The sequence below is a fragment of the Candoia aspera genome, chromosome 3, assembly GCF_035149785.1.
Source record: "Candoia aspera isolate rCanAsp1 chromosome 3, rCanAsp1.hap2, whole genome shotgun sequence".
In the NCBI taxonomy this organism is placed as follows: domain Eukaryota; kingdom Metazoa; phylum Chordata; class Lepidosauria; order Squamata; family Boidae; genus Candoia; species Candoia aspera.
Window position 1 is genome coordinate 121,759,874 of NC_086155.1, and position 19,723 is coordinate 121,779,596.

At 37.2% G+C, this 19,723-nt stretch overlaps 1 protein-coding gene across 2 annotated transcripts in view; it reads left to right on the plus strand.

The window, feature by feature from the left end:
* ANKS6 (ankyrin repeat and sterile alpha motif domain containing 6) overlaps nucleotides 1-19,723 on the plus strand; it is a 29,412-nt gene that overhangs the window by 7,147 nt on the left and 2,542 nt on the right. Inside the window, exons 3-14 of one of the 2 annotated variants that reach the window (XM_063298743.1) lie at nucleotides 2,312-2,356; nucleotides 2,964-3,168; nucleotides 4,855-4,961; nucleotides 5,081-5,220; nucleotides 5,952-6,156; nucleotides 7,917-7,966; nucleotides 9,380-9,568; nucleotides 10,587-10,752; nucleotides 11,597-11,691; nucleotides 15,012-15,210; nucleotides 16,253-16,320; nucleotides 18,031-18,147. In XM_063298743.1, coding sequence (XP_063154813.1) covers nucleotides 2,312-2,356; nucleotides 2,964-3,168; nucleotides 4,855-4,961; nucleotides 5,081-5,220; nucleotides 5,952-6,156; nucleotides 7,917-7,966; nucleotides 9,380-9,568; nucleotides 10,587-10,752; nucleotides 11,597-11,691; nucleotides 15,012-15,210; nucleotides 16,253-16,320; nucleotides 18,031-18,147 — 1,586 coding nt within the window. Of the gene's footprint in view, nucleotides 1-2,311; nucleotides 2,357-2,963; nucleotides 3,169-4,854; nucleotides 4,962-5,080; nucleotides 5,221-5,951; nucleotides 6,157-7,916; nucleotides 7,967-9,379; nucleotides 9,569-10,586; nucleotides 10,753-11,596; nucleotides 11,764-15,011; nucleotides 15,211-16,252; nucleotides 16,321-18,030; nucleotides 18,148-19,723 lie in introns of both variants that reach the window. The other variant, XM_063298742.1, reaches the window with a different exon arrangement.

Genomic DNA, 19,723 nt, shown 5'->3' on the forward strand with positions numbered 1-19,723 from the left:
CAGTTACAAAAAGGCAAACTGGAGAGGTTGCTCTTTTCCACTCTCATAACTTCCTCTCATTTTACTCGCTATTACCCTATTCACCCTTATTTTTTTCTGAGCAAATCAGCATACTGTACTGTACATTCAAAGAGTACTGGCTTGTATTTTCCTATCCATTTCAGTTTTATATTTATTATTATTTTGAATTGAATAATCTAAATAATAATAAAGTTAGGTGACGTAGAAACACATTGGGTTCCAGAGGTGGTATCTGTTGGAACATTGGTATCCATAAACACTACATTGACTAATTCATAATTCATAGCTTATAGGATTAATGCAACTTTGAATCCAACCATGGTGGCTTATTCAAAAAACAGTGGCTAAAACTAAGTATGGTTTGGTGCAGGAATGGGCAGCCTACAGACCGTGAATGAGTCCCAGTCCCCATTTTGTACTCCCCAGAGGATCTGCATATTTCATGAACTATGGCAACAGATTTACCTATGTTCAGTGGTTCAATGTGCTTTTGTTCTGTCACTAAAAAGTTGTACAACAGGTTCTGCAGTGGTTTAATTAACCTAATACAATGTTTTGCACTTTAAAATAATTACTAATTTCCCAGAAATGAACAATGTATTTAAAATTTCTTGGTCCCTGAGGAAGTCTCTTTAAAAAATATTTTTAATTGGGTACAAAAGCTAAAGAGAAATAAAAATAAAAAATAGACAAATTTTAAAGAAAAAAATAAAACTAAAACATAATAAAAACATACAGGCATGTATTCATGGATATATACACACATGGAAAAGAGTTCTACTCAGGCATTTCCATTAATGATAGCCATATTTCATTATAAGCATCCGTAGCTAATCTACATCAGTAAGTGATTCGTTTTTAAGTTAATAGCATCAACTCTGCAGACTATGGAATAATTAGGACCGTATGTTTATCTTTCCAATGCTGAAGAATAAATCTTTTCAGTATAAGTAGGGTATAGAGAATCCATTTTTTTTGTCTAGATGAATATCAATATAGTTCAAAAGAATATGGACATTTGAAAATATTAAATCTTATCCCCAAATTGAATTAATATATGTAATAACTTCCTCTCAAAATTTAACAGTTCTGGGATACTGTACAAACGTTTAAACGAATCATTAATGTCATTGCATTTCCACCAACATCACAATCTACTAAAGCCTTTTCTATGTAAATGAAATGGAGTCCAATAAGTCTAAATATTATTTTTGTTTAGTAAGACACAATCTAGGATCTGTTGAAGTTGTTGATATCCCATTGCCTAGGCAAAACAGAAATCTATGATTTTATATTCTATTTGAACATTGAAGTTTGCATATCATATTGATTTATCACCAATAGAAAATTATAAAGATTAATTGCAGTTTTTTGTATAATAGGATTTAATAACCACTTGTAGATTAGGGGTTTCTGAGGCTGAAAATGCCACAAGTGCAGACATTCAGATGGGACTTTGGTATCTTCGGTAGTCCTCAGGAATAAGCAACCTTGTATCTTCTTCATCCTAGCAGTTTCCTGCAGGTGCAAGGTCTACTTTTCAAATCAACGAATGCCATTTCATGCGATCAAATGCAGGAGCCAGGTCCAACTGGCTGATTTTCATGTCCGTGTTAATTGTGTCCTGTCACCTTTGCTTCGGTCTTCTGCGCGGGCATTTGCTATCAATGTTGAAGTAGGCGGTGCAGGAGATGGTGTGGGGTGCTGCTTGTAGAATATGGCCATACCACTGTAGGTGTTTTTCCCACATTTTCTCTGTTATTGGTTCAGTGCCCATCTGCTGCCAGACTGTATCATTGCTGATGTGGTCATGAAGGGAAACACCTAATGACCAAAAGAGCATGTGCATCTCCATGGCATGTAAAGGGCACTCAGCACTTTTGGTGGTTGCCAGCACTCAGCACCATATAGTGCTACTGGGCAGACCATCCTTTTATACACTTTTGATTTTAGGTGAATTGGCATACACCTATCACAGAGCATTCTGGTGATCTCCTTCCACTGCAGCCATGTTGCATTCACCCTTGCGTGCACTACCTCATTAATGCTGCTGTCTCTTTGCAGATGGCATCCTAAGTAAAGGAAGGAGTTTGTCTTCACTAGATCTTCACTACTATCTTTAATAGCTACTATCCAAATGTTTTCACTGCTTTTGTCTTTGGCAATTGAGAAATTGAAATACAAATTTTCAAGTAAATCAGTTTATTTAAAATATTGGTACTAATGTATTTTCTGTAGTGTTTCCACAAGTAATAGCTATGTGATATGTATCTGTCTTCTCCCTCACCAGATAAGCAGAAGAGACAACCTGATATCTTCCATGCTTTAAAAATGGGTAAGAGCTTAATAGTTTTAATACATATGGTTTTTAATACATCTGTGATCTGGTTCTTCTACTAGTGATTTGCAACCAAAGATTTCAGATCTTTATATGAACTTTGGCTACCAAGTTTGGTAGCTCCTTGTTATGTATAATTCTTCTTTCTGTCCTTCCATTCCATTAGTTTCTTTCCCTCCTCTATCTTCCTCTAGACTTCTGCTTTTTTCCCTCATTCATACAGACTATTCCATTTCTTTGTTCAATCCATCTCTCTTTTTCTTTGGCTCTTACCTCTGACTTTTTTAGACCCCTGTAACTTCTGCCCTCTTTCCTAGGCTGCTCTGTCTGCCTGTAGGATCTGAACAGGGCTATCAATGCCAGCAAGAGGACCTTAGGCTCAGAGTAGTCCATACTGCCAGCATTCACAGTCCTTATCAAAATTCAGGGTTGATTCTTTCACAAGCCCTCTTCTATTCAAACAGTAAGTTCTCAAATTGTGCGGGACCCACCTATATAAAGATTAATAATAGCAGTAGAAGATCAATTAATAGCAAATAATAGAACTAGAATTAACACTATATTTCCTTTTGAATGGTTCAAGTCAGTGTTATTCTCTCCACAGGAAATTTTCAGCTGGTGAAAGAGATTATTGATGAAGACCCAGCACAGTCCAATGTCATTAATGATGATGGTGCTTCTCCCCTGATGATTGCAGGTGTAACTGGACAGTTGCCCCTTATACAACTACTTGTTTCAAGAAACGTAGAGATTGACAAACAAGATAATGTTCATGGCTGGACAGCATTAATGCAAGCCACATATCATGGGTAAAAAAAATTATTTTGCTAATGTGATTTGAGAGAGGTTTTCTTTTTTCCTTAAAATTACTGTTGCCTTTTTGACTGCCCCCCTGCAGATCTCCTGGGATGAAACTATAATCCCTTTACGACTACCACCACCCAATATCATAAACACACAGAGTTAGTTTGGTTCATACTGACGGAGTTTTTAAAGGTTAATAAAAGAACTCCAAGCAGCTAACAATGATCTTGCAAAGTAGAAGTGTGAACCAAAAAGAAACTTGCACATTAAGCTTAATTTCATTCAGAAAAGAATTCAGTCTTCACACAGTAGTTAGATGAAGAGGGGGAAAAAAGGTAGCTTACATTTATTCAGTAGATCTGGATACAATTAGCTTCACAGTAGAAAGCACTTACTCATCACTGGTTCTTTGTAGACACATTTCTATGGAAAGAGAAATGTCTGCTTGCAAGCGAGATGAAAGGACGAGAGCTGCATTCCGCAGCACCACCTACTTGCAGGTGTGCCAAAAGGTAATAGAGATCATTAATCCCCAAACTCAAGAAGAAGAAGGAAATGGAAATCAGGTGATCCATGTGACATCCCACAAGCACAATAGAGATGCATTTACTAGAGAAAACCCCTTTTTATGCTTATGAGACAATGCTGAGTTGACCTCCTGATAATTCTCACACATACATTGTACTAAGCTATGATGTGGCTTATTCTTAATTCTATCATTAAATCATGATTTAGTGAGATGTAAGTTAAGTTATTCTATAGCTAATAGCTGCAGAGCCATATGTATGAAGTACCACATTTTCTTCCATTCTCCATGGAAGAATTTGTAGACAACATTATTATTTATGTTACAACCTTCAGGCAAGTCTATCACCTTTACTTAGAGAATGTTTTTCTGCCCATTTTCTGATAATGTTGGATCAGTTTTACAATTAGGCAAAACCAGATAACATACAAGGAAATTGTTCCTGTTCCAGTGGTTCTTGTTTTATTTATTTCTTTATACAAACACACTAAAGGTAATTGCTAAGGATTGTAGTGGCTGAATTTGTATGACACAATCGCAAATCAGCCAGCTGCTTTTAGTCTAATGTGCTGTATGAATCCAGCCTGTATGGTTAGTTTTTCTGTTGTGTGAAGCTTGAAAATTGAGTTAATTGGAAAACCATAATTCAGTCAATCAAGGATAAGTATGTCAGGTGAACATAGGCATCAGCTACCAAGCTGTTTAGGCCAAGCCAAGTTGCATTGTATAAAAGTGCAAGAAGGCAGCATAGAACCTTTGTTACTGGAGTTATAAGTAGTCTTGTAAATAGCAGCTAGGCTGATATTTCTGATAAGTAGAATTCATTGTGATGGTGGGTAACTGCAAAATAGATAGAACTATAAACAGAAAATCACTGTAAGAAACATACAAATATCAGTTCGGACAAGCAATATGTTGAACAAGCCCTAGAAGTATTGATGATAACTGGGTTGAAATACAGATGTGATATTTAGTATGTAGCTGGATTTCTTTGCTACTATAGAGATTTTTAGTGCAAGAACCAGCTATAAAAAACAGAAATAAACAACTGTTTAAGAGAGATTAGAGGTCAGGAGTAGGCAGAGTTCATGTCTTTCTAGTAACCTCTTCTAATATAATCTGTCTTTAATATATGTATGTAGCTTTTGTTCTGTTTTATTTAAAGAAATAAAGAAGTTGTTAAGTATTTATTAAATCAAGGAGCTGATGTCAACCTGCGTGCTAAAAACGGATATACAGCCTTTGACCTGATAATGCTGCTGAATGACCCAGGTACTTCTGTGTGCTTATCTTGTATATTGTGCTGTTCATTATAAGATAAGAATTTTGTCTTTACTAATACATTTAGAGTAGAAACACTTTACCAAGGTCACTGTGTGTGAATTTTACAGATGCAGAACTTGTGCGGTTGTTGGCCTCAGCCTGCATGCAGGAAAAGAATAAGCAGAACAGCAAAGTAACTGTGCCCTTTTCCAGAAACAAGCAGTCGGTAGATATTCCATTGTTGCCGGATGACAAGGGAGGATTGAAGGTATACAAATAATATACTTGCATTCTCAGTGAGACTTTGTTTAGACTTTGGAATCTACCAGCAGGCTCCAGCTACTTTCCATTCTGTCAGTTTGGGGGACAGTCTTGGACTTTTCCCCAGTAATATTTCCATCTATCTATCTATCTATCTATCTATCTATCTATCTATCTATCAGTCATATTTTTATTACTGCCCATCTCCCCCACTCGGGGGACCCTGGGCGGTTCACAATAAAACAGTATAAAATACAATAAAATCAGAATAATATCAATAAATATACATATAAAATATAATAAAATCCAAGTGATGGCAGATCTAATTCCACCCAAAGGGGACTGGAACCGGTCCCAGCAGGACCAGGGAACCAACCATCCCCAAGAGTGGCTCCTCCTCTCCCCACTCCAGGCATGGTGACAAAACCAGGTCTTCAGCAGTTTCCTGAAGTCCAGAAGAGAGGAGGCCAACCTCACTTCTGGGGGAAGAGTGTTCCAAAGGGCAGGAGCTGCTGCAGAGAATATCATTGTTTAATTGCCTCTGGCTCCTAGATACAGCCTTTTCATTCACATGAGCTTAGCCAAAGGAAGAGATTGAAAAAAGGACAGAGGGATGCATTCGAAGTTTCTCTAGGTTTCTTAAAATTAATACTAATTCATTTCAAATCATTTCCCTAATTATTTATCAGCCATATTATATGTCTAAGGAAAACAACATAATTACATTTTCTTTTCTAGTCATGGTGGAACAGAATGTCCAATAGATTTCGCAAACTGAAGATGACCCAAACCTTAAATCATGGATTTTCCTTGAATCAATCTGTACCTTTTCCAGAAGAATCAAAATCTCCATTTGACTGTACAATGAAGGCTGCATTACAAAATGATAACTCTGTAAATCATGATGGCACTACAGCTTGGGCAATAAAAAGCAAGTCTAATGGTAACAAATGTTAAATATTTACATCTGTATGTGTGTGTGTGTATACCCGCTCGCATAATCCAACAGATTTCAAGTTTAGATTTATGGGAAGATTTTGGAATCTTTTTTACAGGTTTTGTTGTACTTGATAAGGCTTTGCAAAGCATTTGAAAGGGACACCCCACAAAGCATTTTAGCACAAGCACATCCCCCTTTCTCAAAGCATTACAGCAGCTGCAGCCTCTGGAAAGCTTGCACAGTTGCTTCAAAGGTTGCTCCAGCTTTCTCTGTGTGTGTGTGTGTGTGTACAGCTGCACGGACAGCCGCTCCATTTAACACAGGTCCATGTACAAATAACTAAGAACAGTTTTCAGATCAGTTGGACAGACCTTCCAGAGAACATGCTGCTTTAAAACTTCTAGGATGGGTGGTTTGCTTGTATTAGCATGCTCTTGAGGTGCCCCTTTCAAATGTTTTATGTAGCTTCAATGTTTATATAAAAACATGTTAAAAAGTTGCCATAGGTTTTCACTGCATCAGGCTGATAGAGTAGATCAGTGTTTCTCAACCTTCATCTTCAAGTTGCCATGGTTGAGAAACACTGGACTAGATAAAGTCCAAGGTCTTACCACAGGGCCTTTGGTCTCACCAAAACCAGCTTTCATTCTTGTGAACTGTGTTTTTGGAAAGAGGGAAAGGAAGGGTAACTCTCCTCTTGGGCTGCTATCCATTTTCTACTGCAAGCATAGCCCCCCAAATTGAATGTTCCTCCAATAATATTTCTGATGGGTAGGAAATGTCAGGAAGAAGGGGTTACATAAAATAAAAAGCATTCAGTAATGTAATTCCTGAATTACATTTGCAATCCACGTAATGCAACTTGGACACAGGTTTGTCAGCCTAGGGAGACCTAACCTATTTCTTACCTTGAAAGGTTTCGTTAACAGAAACCAAGGAACTAGCATAAACAATAGAAACTAGATTCTCTGTGTTGCCTCTCAGAGGATTACAGCCTTTTGAAAGGGTATGGACAAAACAGAAAATGTGCTTTATTTCACATTCAAAAGAAAACATGGCAGTCCGAAAGTTCTGACGAACCAGTTCAAATTGTTTGATGAAATAAACATGGAACTTTGGGTTGTTCTCTATTTCATCAAAGCAAAGTCAAGGAAGTTGTCAGTGTTTCAGCTATGAGAAAAAGTGGGGATTCAGAGCAAACTTCTTGGGATGCAGAGATTTAGATAAGCATTAGGTAGCAGCAAAGACATACAGAAAACTCTAATTATTTGCTGCCTTCTAGTTCTAGTTGTCCTCTTGATTTTTGCAACCCAGAAATGGTATCCTTATCCTATCCTTTCCTGAACTCAAGAAAGAGTACAAGAGTAATTTAGATATTGGAGACTGAAGGGTCTGTGAGTGGCTTAATAGCATATGATACTCCAGTAAGCATGGATCCTGTTAGTTCCTTGTTTGGATGAGGTTGAAAATCCCATGTAAGATCAGGGTATATCTATAGTAACTATATAGTTTTAAAAGCAATAGAGATGGAAAGAAAATTTCTCTTTGTTTATTGCTCTAAATGATATTTTTAATATCTAAAAATAATAATGGAACACAAGAATTCATAGAATGCAGCAAATTGTACTCTGAATTGAAGTGAGCCATTATATTGCTGGGAGAAATTGTGGTGGCATATAATATATGCTACTTTTTTGAAAAAAATCATTTTGTAAGTTTACAGTGGCACAATTAACATTGGTGTGGATATGTTTTCCCTTCAGTTATCCACAGTGCAAAGGCTGGAAAGGATGATAAGTTTTTGACCACAGTGGTAAGTCAGCTTATACATCTACTACAACATATGAAATGTTGGCAGATTGCCCAGCAACTCTTGTGCAAAAAGGAATCAGTAGCCTTGTTCAGGCATTACCTTTGTGTGCTCAGTCCAGAAGAACACTGAACATCCCCTCCCGTCAAAGTGTCAGTCCTTTGAGGTATGCCAGGTAAGAAAACAGACTCCACAGTGACTGCTGGAACTTTATTAATGCAGAGTATAGCAACAGAATGTTGAAAGCTCCACAGAGTTTCTCTCTCCCCATCTTATACCCGAGAGAATCAAGGTGGGACAATCTTGAACTTCTTTCTCACCCCTACCTCTCTTTCAGATCTAAGCTGGTGTTTAGTAACTGCCCTTGCATTCCTTCTTCAAGCCTGTCTCCATACCCCTCTATACCTAGTTATAGGTAGTCCTTGTTTAGTGACCACAATTGGGACCTGCAACTCAATCGTTAAGCGAAGCGGTTGCGGTGAAACTATGAGTGTGCTTATGATCTTACTTCAGCTTTCCTTTGCTTTACAGACCTGCAAAGGTCATAAATGGGAGGACTGGTTGCAAGTTACTTTTTCATCACCATCATAACTGCAAACAGTCGCTAAATGAGGCAGTCACTAAACAAGGAGTACCTGTACACTGTTTATGTATGTGAGGAGACCGTACATGCTTACAGCCTAGCACTATATCCAATAGTGGCAGGTACCAGCTCACATGAAGTCCTCTGTGTGTATGAGAAGGTTCCCCATTATTGTTGGTCATGATGTAATCATGGAGACTACTTCTTTACTTATAGCAGTAGAATAGGAGAGGGAGAAGAGGGACTGGTCACCATTCCTTGCATTGAACATATTAAGTTAACGTTTCAACAGGACTAGCGGTTTCTTCATATCTGCTATTATTCCAACAATGAAATAGCAGCTACACCATTTTGTTGAAGAGCTATATAAAATATAGTATTCTTTTCTGTAATTAGACTAAGAAGCAATTGTATGCTGCAGATTGTTTGGATTGGAACAGTTAGTGCGGTTTGCTAAAGTATTTCCTCGAACTGTGCACTGTGATACTGTTAAGGAAGCAACCTGGCTTATGGCTGTAGATCATGAAAGAATGCTGTTGTTCCTTGAATTACCACGTACTAGGTCAAAAATTGTTTGCTAGAGAGTCAGATGGCCCTTTCAATCTGACAGATATGTTTTCTATCAATATATGAAAAATTGCTTCAGAAATTTTTAGTTAGGAAGTGTCCTAACAGTGACAGCATGGGGACCTTAAATGGGAGGAGCTACAAAAGTATAATGGCAAGGATTAGAATCTGTAGTGATTGTAACTTGTACTAGGAGAAATCCAGTTCCCAATGCTCAAAGATCTCACCTGTTGTGATTTTTGTTGCTTTTTGTTTCTTCTGGTCAGTTAAGAAGTGGGGCTCCATTTACACGGCTGCCCAATGACAAATTAAAAGCTGTTATTCCACCTTTCTTGCCACCTTCAAGTTTTGAGTTGTGGAATTCTGATAGAACACAGAACAAAGATGGTAGCAAAGAACAAACAAGACTTGGCCTTCCTCACAGAGCTACAAGTATTGACAATAGTGCTGACAAAGTAAGAGACAGATTTGTTTTTATTTAATTTTTTAATAGTCAGATTTCTGGGTTGTTTAAACATGTTGTTTATTCATCTATAAATTAAATTTAGTGTTTTGTATATATATAAATCGATATAAATCAAAATTGGTGTTTTGAAGTTTCCCTATACTTTATTTTCAACATTAATTTATTTACTAACCATATTTGTTAAATGCCCCAATGTTACAATTCTAGAGGTTGTACAACAATGTAAAAAGAAAGCAAAGATAGTAGAAGTAATATACATGTATAGAAGAACACCCATATAACATTCAGTTGTTATAGTCTTGGATTCTTTTAAAATAGTTACTCTTGTGATTAATAAAATATGTGCAGAAATTTAGACTGCAAAACTACACTCAGTTAAATAGAAGTACTATTAAATCCAATCAGGTTTATTTCTGAGAAAAAAAATGTAAGATATTGCGTAGCTGTTGTCTTTAAAAAACTCCAGAAAACAGGAATCACAAAATAAGTAATTAGATATATCCAGTTTATTTCTAAGGAGGTGAAAAACTTTTTGTTTCCACACAGCATGTAAAAATGGTTTTTAAAATTTTTTTGGAGGGTTTTGTTTAATTATTTGTTATAACTGGATCTCTGTCTATATAGAGAGGGGGGAGGGAGGGAGAGAGAGATATAAGCATCTTTAGAGCTTTTGAAACAATATTTCTATTATATCTGCAAAGGACACTTGCATTTGGTCATCCATTTACAGTTTTCATTGAGGAAGATTTCACCATCAGTCCCCAAACAACTTTTTAAATGGTTTGGCATTTGTCCAAGGTCTAACTTAAAAATTCTTAACTATCATGCTGCTTTGTCTCTCAGTGTTATCCAAAAACTAGGTTCATGAATGTATATGTTATGTCACTTGTCTTTATTATTCTGCAGTTCACTCATTTTGTTTTGTTGAATGCTTGAATCTATATGCACATTAATTTATTTTACAAATATTAGTAGAAAAAACTGTTTAAAACTGTACTTTTTTCCAGACATCCTTAAGTAGAAGTAGTAGACCAATTAAATTGTCCACTTTTGCAAGAAGACCTCCTACTCCCAGCAATTCAAGTAATTTCAACCATTCGCCTCATTCTTCTGGTGGATCCAGCAGCATAGGAGGAGTTAGCCGGCATGGTGGAGAACTGCATAATAAATCAGGTGTCTATACATTTTAAATGTAAAGAAATACAAATTTAGAAATAATTATATGAGATAGGCTATGCGGTGCTTTGGACATGAAGGCCAGAAAAGGCTTTGAAGTATATGGAGGTGCACATGTAGCATTTGACTGCAGAGGCTTAAATGAAACATATTTTTTCCTGGGATCAGGAGACAGCTATGGATGACAGAAGCTCCATCCCATCTTTCCTTCTCTAGCCTGCAGTGCTTGTGTGTTGCTTGTGACAGTAAAATGGAAACTAAGCAGGCCACAGAGAACAATCAGTTTTTCCTTCTGCCAGTCCACTAGGCTGGCTATCAAGTGACTTGATAAATGCAAGATGACATTGTATCATTTAATGAATAGGGAAAAAGAAGAGGTTGGCCTTTTATCTAGAGCAACTTGCATCCATGAATTATATTTACCTTTTTAAAAACCTTTGTTTCTGTGTGCCCTGGTAGCTGCTGATTACCTTCTCTTCAAGCCTTACTCACCTTTAATATTATCCCACTCACTCTTGTCTCCCAAACCTGGTATTTCTGTCCTGGACTTGAATCCATCTTGCATTTGGACCTGTAAATTCTGCTTGGCTTGTGACAAATTGTTAGACAATTGCTAAAATCCATCTCCTGTGCATGTATGCACAACTGAGTTGCCATTACCATATCAAATATTACATCACAGTTACATCTTTAAAAATAATTGATCTTAAATTTAAAAAGAAACACTTTTGTTAAACAGCTGGTTTTAATGCTACTTATTAAAACATCGTTTTTTTTTTCAGATTAGAAGAATAAAGTGTGATATGTTAGAATTTTAAAAATCTTTCTAATTGTTTTTAAGGTGGCAGTGCGGATAGTGTTTTATCTCAAATTGCGGCTCAAAGGAAAAAAGCTGCTGGTATATCTGAACCGAAACCAAGCCAACAGCAAATTACAGTAGGTTTAATTTCATCTTGTCCTCCTGATGTGGAAAATATGCAGACCATTGGAAACGGACATATTCTTAAGGTTAAGTTTATTATTCTTATCTCAAAGCTACCAAATAAGCATGTATTGTAATATATTTTTTTAGAAAAATGACATATAAATATATTTCTGGGTTAAACTCTGCCATGTAATAATAAAAATATATTACTATAATAAATATATATTATATTTCTATAATAAATACTTGTTTAGTGTATGCCTTCAAGTCTGTGTTGACTCTGGCAACTACCTGGACAAGTTCCTGCAGTTTTCTTGGCAAGATTTCAGAATTGGGTTGTATTGCCTGCTTCCTAGGGCTGAGAGAGAGAGACTGGCCCAAGGTCATCCAGCCGGCTTTGTGCCTCAGGTGGGACTAGAACTCACGGTCTCCCGGTTTCTAGCCTCATGCCTTAACCACTATACCAAACAGGCTCTCAATAAATGCAGTAATAAAGCTATTATTACACTCACAAAAGGTGTGAGGCATCTTAAACTTATTGATGTATTTATTATAGCATTTTAAAGAATTGCCTCCAAAATTTTTGATACAGGAACAACTAGTTTGGTTCTAGTACTGTATGCAAAATGATAATGCCAATAGTAATGGGACACTAACCTACGAATGCATCCTGAAGCCAGGGATGGCACAGGTAAACTCCTTTGTTGAAAGCAGAGCTCAGGAGTATATTAGTAGAGTTTCCAGGATGCACAGACTGTTTCTATATTCAACTGTATCTGGCTGATCACTATGATTTCACATCTTTGGCAGTGGCCAGATTATGTTCTTCAAGTGCAGCATATGCTCTCAAGATCAGAAGTTAAATGTTGACCCAACAAGATAAATATTCTGTTCCTGGATAAGAATTTTAGCTCTTCCTGTTGTCTGGCTTTATAACTATGCATCATTTGTTAGGTATATTCTTTGTTTTTCTCTTTGGTTTGTATCATTTAGTCTACGACTATAAATTGAATAAAGAAAACAAAACTTGTAGACATTTCCATATTTAACTGTTGTTCAGGGAAGGCTTAAAAGAAAGACTTGACTGAAAGCCAGATGGCCCAGTAGTGTGACTCAGTGATTGGTGCAGTGATTACTTGTTTCTGGCATAGTTGTTTAAACCCAGCTGCCATGGTTTGTAAACCATGGGTTATAGGTATAAGGCATACTTAAATTATACACTGATCAACTCATAAGCATAAGTAATGCAATTTCTTTGTCAGGTTGGCTGTTACCTGGTTACTAAAAATTAAATTGTACACAGTGCTCAGTTGTATCAGTGTTTTCTTGTTACTTCCTTTTAAATTACAATGCCTTGTGGGGGGCTGTCATTTTTTTCTGTTGAAACTACTTGTCCAGTGTAAAACCAATGTTCCAGTTTTACAAGAGAAGTCCTCATGAGGGAAGCAAGTAGTCTAAAGAGATACAGAAGGTTCTGTAGGCTTATGCTGCAATCTGAAGTATATGACTTTGGATATAACCGCCCAGAGTCATTTGTCAAGATGGGTGGTGAAGAAATGTGGTAAATAAATAAATATACATAAATGAAGCTCCTCTCAAACTGAGCTTGACTCCTTGTGATTTTGTGGACACTGCCATGTATTTTCTTGGCAATAACATGGAATAGTTTGACATAGCCTTCTTCCAGAATGTGCCCTAGTAGCTTCTTTGCACACCTATCCTAAACAGGTTTGACAATGCTTAGCCTTTTGAACATTGGCTAGGTACTGCCCCCTGCCATAAGCTTTGGGCATACTAACAAAATAAACATTTTTCAGAACCTCTCCTAGTAATGCTTATATTTGCCAATGCTGTTTTTCCACCTGTTTCTCCTCTCCCACCCAAGCATTCAAACTCATATTGAATAGAGGCAAGCAAATGCATAGTATATTTATGTTTAATGAGATCTGGATATGGGAATTCAGCTGCTGTGGTTATCATTGCCTGATGCCAAATGCAAAATTATATTGATCCTTGCAGATTGCTCAGTGTAAGAGTTCCACCTGCCTGTGACAAATATAGGCTTATTGCACCTATTCCATTCTGCACTGTACTCTTTCCTTAGTGATGCTCACAATAGAAGACAGTTGGCTTAATGTACTAAAATTCCTATATCTGCAAAGCTGCCTTTTATAATTGGGGAAATTTTTACCTTCAAAACATATGAAATGTACAGTAATTCTGTTCTAAGCATAAGGGAAGAGTTCATGCTCTGGAACATAATTTATAATTTTCCACCAATATTAGACATGTAGGGGAGAAATCAAAGCATAGTTTTCACTCTTCGATGAACAGAGGCCTTTCTATAGTTTTTTTTTAAATCAATGGCTGCTAAGAACATAGTATTTGAAGAAAGGAGGGTCTTCATTGCTGTGCCATATCCTGGTTTCTCACAGCCCCAAAGAAAATGTTAAAGAGCCTTTAGAACTAAAAGATGATTCATATCATTTTCTGATATTGTATTTTTTTAGCATAGATTTGAAGAGAAAGAAAAGCAGATATGTGTTAGAATATAAATAAATGTTTAAATGCATAAATAATGTTATATAAACTCTAGCAGGATACATTTTGCAATAAATTAAAATCGATTATAGAGGACAAGAAACAATTCCAGGAAATAGTTGTACAGTTTCCTCAACTTACATGTTTTCAGTTAACATGTATGTTTTACTTGACACGATAGATCAGCTGTGAGATATGCTGTATTTTCTATTTGTGTTCAGTAAATGCAAAATATTTACTACTAGCAGACTTTTTGAGCTCTTAAGAATAATCAGTATGGGCTTTTCTGGCACTAATCCATAAAGGAAGCTGTGTGTGCAAGTTGGAGGATGTAATGTTCCAGTTTTACAGCAAATATTTGTTGTGAAGCTCACAGCTATCTAAGCAGATGTCTCTATTTTCCAGTACTCAGAGTAGCTAATTACTACACTTTAATGACCATTAAGACAGTTTTTCTGGAGAGAAAAATATCCAATGGATGTGCTTAAGTTCTTTACATTATTTACTTGAATGTAAATACCTTGAAAAGTATCCGGAAGCTCCAGCTGGTCCAGAATCCAGCCATGTGGGCCATTTTTGGTGCCCCTAGAAGGGCACACGTAACATCGCTGCTGCACAAGTTGCATTGGGTGCCAGTTTGCTTCTGGGTCCAATTCAAGGTGTTGGTTATCACCCTACATGGCATGGGGCCAGGGTACCTGAGGGACAAATAAAATAAATAAATAAATAAATCTTTTATAAAATCGTATTAGATGTTTTAGTAACTGGAATGTTTTTGTATTTTTGTTAGGTAAAACAGAAATCGGACATGAACCAAAAACCTCCATCTGAGAATTCTTCTACATCGAAAAGCACATCCCCAACTCTCACACCATCACCATCACCATTACCATCCCCCAAGATTCAGAGTGCAGGGTCTTCACTTTCTTCCTCTCACAGGCAAGGAAAAAGCAGTGGTGGCTCCAGCAGTGGGACTTTAACTGATGAAGGTAAGTAGTTATAAGCTTTACAGCCAGCAATAACACTAAAGAATTTTTGTTAGATGAGATCATTTCAGAATGGCATTTGTATTTTGGATAGTCTCATGGGCAGAAAACACTGGATGCAGAATGAACATGAGCTTGGTAGACCATCACTGTGACTTATTTCTTACTCCTGGGGCAGAAGATGTACATCTCAACTCATCCTCCTGATGCTATGTTTAATCAGTATTCCATTTTCCCCATTGCTTTTGAGCAATGGCTTCCAGGCAACCGCAATAGAGAAGGTGAGAGATGGTGTTGTGCTCTGCTCAAAAGTATTCAAGATAGGAAGAGAGTAGTGGCAAGTGGAGTAGGAAGGCAAGTGGAGAAGAAATTGGGCAAGCCTGAAAGTCAGTATTGGTTGTGGACAGCAAGGAACAAACCATATAAAATCACCAATGTTCCCTGCATTTCACCTAGGCAAAATTTGGATGGGCAGTCCAACTCCCACTTGGCAGTACACAATGAAAAAGGATTTTATCACCCAGATAAGAGAATGCTTGTGTTCTCCTGTGCATATATGGAAATGTATTGTGTATTCACATAGCAAAAGTGGGGAAAAAATGAAATTATAATAATCAGGGAATGGAGGTGGTAAAATTCACAAGGTTCATTTCTCTTACATTACCTTTTGTACATGTCCTGTTTTCACATTGTGAATGTGATGGATATTCTATTATACTAACTGGTTTATTTAAAAGTCTTCTATGGCTGCCCATCTGAAGAAACACAACTCTGGGTGACTCACTATAGCAATTTAAACCAGAAAACAATAGAAACAAGTTGGGTTCATTGAGCAACTTTTGCAATTGGAATAAACAGTACCTGTTATAGTAGCGTTATACAGATTAAAGGAGCTGTCTTGCCCAGGATGTTAGGAAGCAGAATTCTTTTCACTCCCATCTTCATTTTCATAGTGGGTCAGGCATAACTGTGCAGCATGGTTCTACAATTCTTATAGTTCAATTAACATAAATTAAAACATTTAAAATGTTTCTTTAATTTAAAGATGAACTCACAGGCATCCTGAAAAAACTCTCACTTGAAAAGTATCAGCCTATCTTTGAAGAGCAAGAGGTAAAATTTTTCTTTTCTTTTTCATTTTTTGCTGCTGGAAACTTGGGAAACCTGGCTTGTATATAATAACACTATGGGAATTACTTTTTCAAAAATACTTATTTATTTCACAAAAATGTAATCTCAAAATTTATCCTCTGGCTTTTCAGAAACAGTATTTTAAAACAGGAATACAATAATCATAGCTACAAAGATGGTGATGGTTCTGTGGACTGCACACGACAGAGTTTCTGAATATGTCTTAATCCTGGTCAGAACTGTTAAGCTTTTAATTCTGCAAATGACATTTGGCTTCTATTTAATCTTATGTAGAAAATATTAGATTATTTTGGACCTGCATTTACTTTTTCGAATGTATTAAAAAACAAATTGCCTAAGGGATAGATCCTATCAATCCTCTATATGGGTATTTTGCTTGGACAGAGCTACACTTGGAGCATTCTAGAGCAAACACGGGAAATACATGGCCTGCAGGCGACCTGCAGCCCTCACCCCTCTTTTGGCAGCCAGCACAGCCTCTGGAGTAGGATGAGTGGAAGGGAGGGAGACAAAGATAAAACTTTTCGTCTCTCCAGTGATCCTTCTTCTGGGAGGGATGATTCTCTCTGAGAGTGTGTGTGTGTGTGTCTATATATCTATCTCACAACTCACATAATTTTTCTTTTAAAAATGCAAAAACAATTAATTCAACAACCTGTGGAAATAACATACTTTTATTACATGGCAACGGAGGTGACTTTTCCAGGAACAACAATTTTTAAAAACTTATGCAGAGAATTATATGTTCACATGCTTCATTTAGGTCTTCATTGGAAGTCACAGAAAAGAAACGTATCATTTTCCTAGGTCAGTGCCTCCAAAATATAAGTATAAACATTTAGGATATGTCTGTATGTATGTATTTGGAAAAAGTATATGGCCACCCATCTGAAACAAGTAACTCTGGATGGTTAACAACAATACATAAAAACCCTATTAATAAGAAACCAATATGAAACTGTCCAAAATACAATTAAGAATGATGATCAAGCTGTAGCCAAGGCACCCCCAAAACAAGTCACCCACCAACGGCGAATCAGATTCCATAATGTCCAGGCTCTAGTGCCTTTGAGCTCAAATAGAATAACTGGTGTTTTATGAACCATATTCTACTGAAACATAAACCTTTTATAATCTCTTAAACAGTTGCACTTTCTTGTTTTATTAGCTAAGTGTTCTACTCTTTTAATGTATTTTTCTAACTCTATTACTGGAAACAAAAGATAGAAACACATGGTCTCCATAAGCTTAAGCAAATTTAGTAATTGAAGGATAGGAGAAAATGTATAACGTTGATACATGTTTTAGAGTATTTAAAGTATGTTACAAACATTATTTCAGTGACCCTAACAACATTTCTAAAGTAGAACAATTAATATTAGAAGGTAGGCACTCAGGCTGAAAGGTACTTGCATAAAGCCAACTACTGAATTTGTATCAAAGTTAAGTTTAGAATCAGGATTTTCTAAGATACGTAACATTTGAGACAACTGAAAAATCAGTAGCAGTAAGAGACCTTCTTAAAAGAGTTGATGTATACAAAATTGCTTGGGATTTATATTTCCTGGAATCAGAGTAGTGGAGAAGAGTGCAGTGCCTTTTTCTTCTATTCCATTGGCTGCTTCATAATTTAAAAGAGAATAATATATTCGTGGATTCCTGTTTCAACAGGTGGATATGGAAGCTTTTCTCACTCTTACAGATGGAGATTTGAAGGAATTGGGAATTAAGACTGATGGTTCTAGACAACAAATTCTGGCAGCTATTTCAGAGTTAAATGCAGGAAAGGTAATTCTGAATATCTGATACTTTAGAAGAAGTACTGTATTCTTACTATTTTGCCTTTATGCGTTTTGTTTTCCAATGAGGAAGAGTCCATTCTGAAAAGAGTATCATAATGACTTACAGCACAGTTCTCATTGTTATATTGAGAAACTTTAACCTGTTAGAATCATTGAGGGATTCAGCCATTATAGGACTAGTATGCTGAGATGATACTTATATTCGTTAGAAATATAAGGTGGTTGTGGTTTGGCTTGGAATTTCAGAAGTGATGGAACCCCTTTTTATGTGTTTATTTCATGGCATTGCTGAAATATTTTGAGGCTTGTCATTGATCGATTGCACCTTGTCCAACCAGTCATTACTCTGATCTAGCAATACAATTTTGAATAGCATATACACTTCTCTTTAGGTCAAACACTTGTTATTTCACTCTACAAACACAGTTTATTTTGGTACTTCAGACAAAGTTTTGTTCAATATCTAGCAGGCCAAAATACATAGCTGGTAGGGTAGGTGATGTTTGTTTGTTTGTTTGTTTGTTTGTTTATCTATCTATCTATCTATCTATCTATCTATCTATCTATCTATCTATCTATCATATTTCTTTACTGCCCAACTCGTATTGCAACTCTGGGCGGTTTACAAGCAAATTAAAATAAAAGAATTAAAATATCATTAAAACAAATAGAGTATAAAATATAAATACACATAAATATAAACTATAAAATCCAAGATGGTGGAGTAACGGTGTCATCATTGGTCCCATCAAGGTGCCAACTGCCCCCATGATAGACTATCCCCCCTCCCACTCAAGCAAGGTGGCACAACCAGTTGGAAGGCCGGGAGAGCTGGGGCCTTCCTCACCTCTGGGGGTAACTTATTCCAGAGGGTGGGGGCTATGGCAGAGAAGGCCCTCTTCCTGGACCCTGCCAGTCGACAATCTCTCATGGACAGGGTCTGTAACATGCCCTCTCTGCCTGACCAGGTGGGACGGGCTGATGTAATGGGGGTGAGGCGGTCCCTCAGGCAACCTGGCCCCATGCCATGTAGGGCTTTAAAAATGATGATCAACACCTTGAATTGGACCTGGAAGCAAACTGGCAGCCAATGCAGCTTATGCAACAAAGGGGTTATATGCGTCCTCTTTGGGGCTCCCAAAACTGCTCATGTGACTGCATTCTGAACAACTTCCGAATATTCTTCAAGGTTAGCCCCACGTAGAGCTCATTGCAATAGTCTATGCAGGAGATGACTAGGGCATGAGTGACTGACCAGAGGGCCTCCTGATCCAGGAAGGGGCATAGCTGGTGCACAACACAAAGTTGTGCAAAGGCTCCCCTGGCCACGGCTGCCACCTGCTCTTTGAGCAGGAGTCGTGAGTTCAGGAGAACCCCTAGGTTCCGCACCGGATCTGTTTGGGGCAGTGCAACCCCATCCAGAACCAAAGATGGTAAGTTCCTGGATGCCAAGGAGCCCCCAACCCACAGCCACTCCATCTTACAAGGGTTCAGCTGAAGCCTGTCCTTCCCCATCTAGAACCCTACAGCCTCCAGGCACTGAAAGAGGATGGTCACAGCAT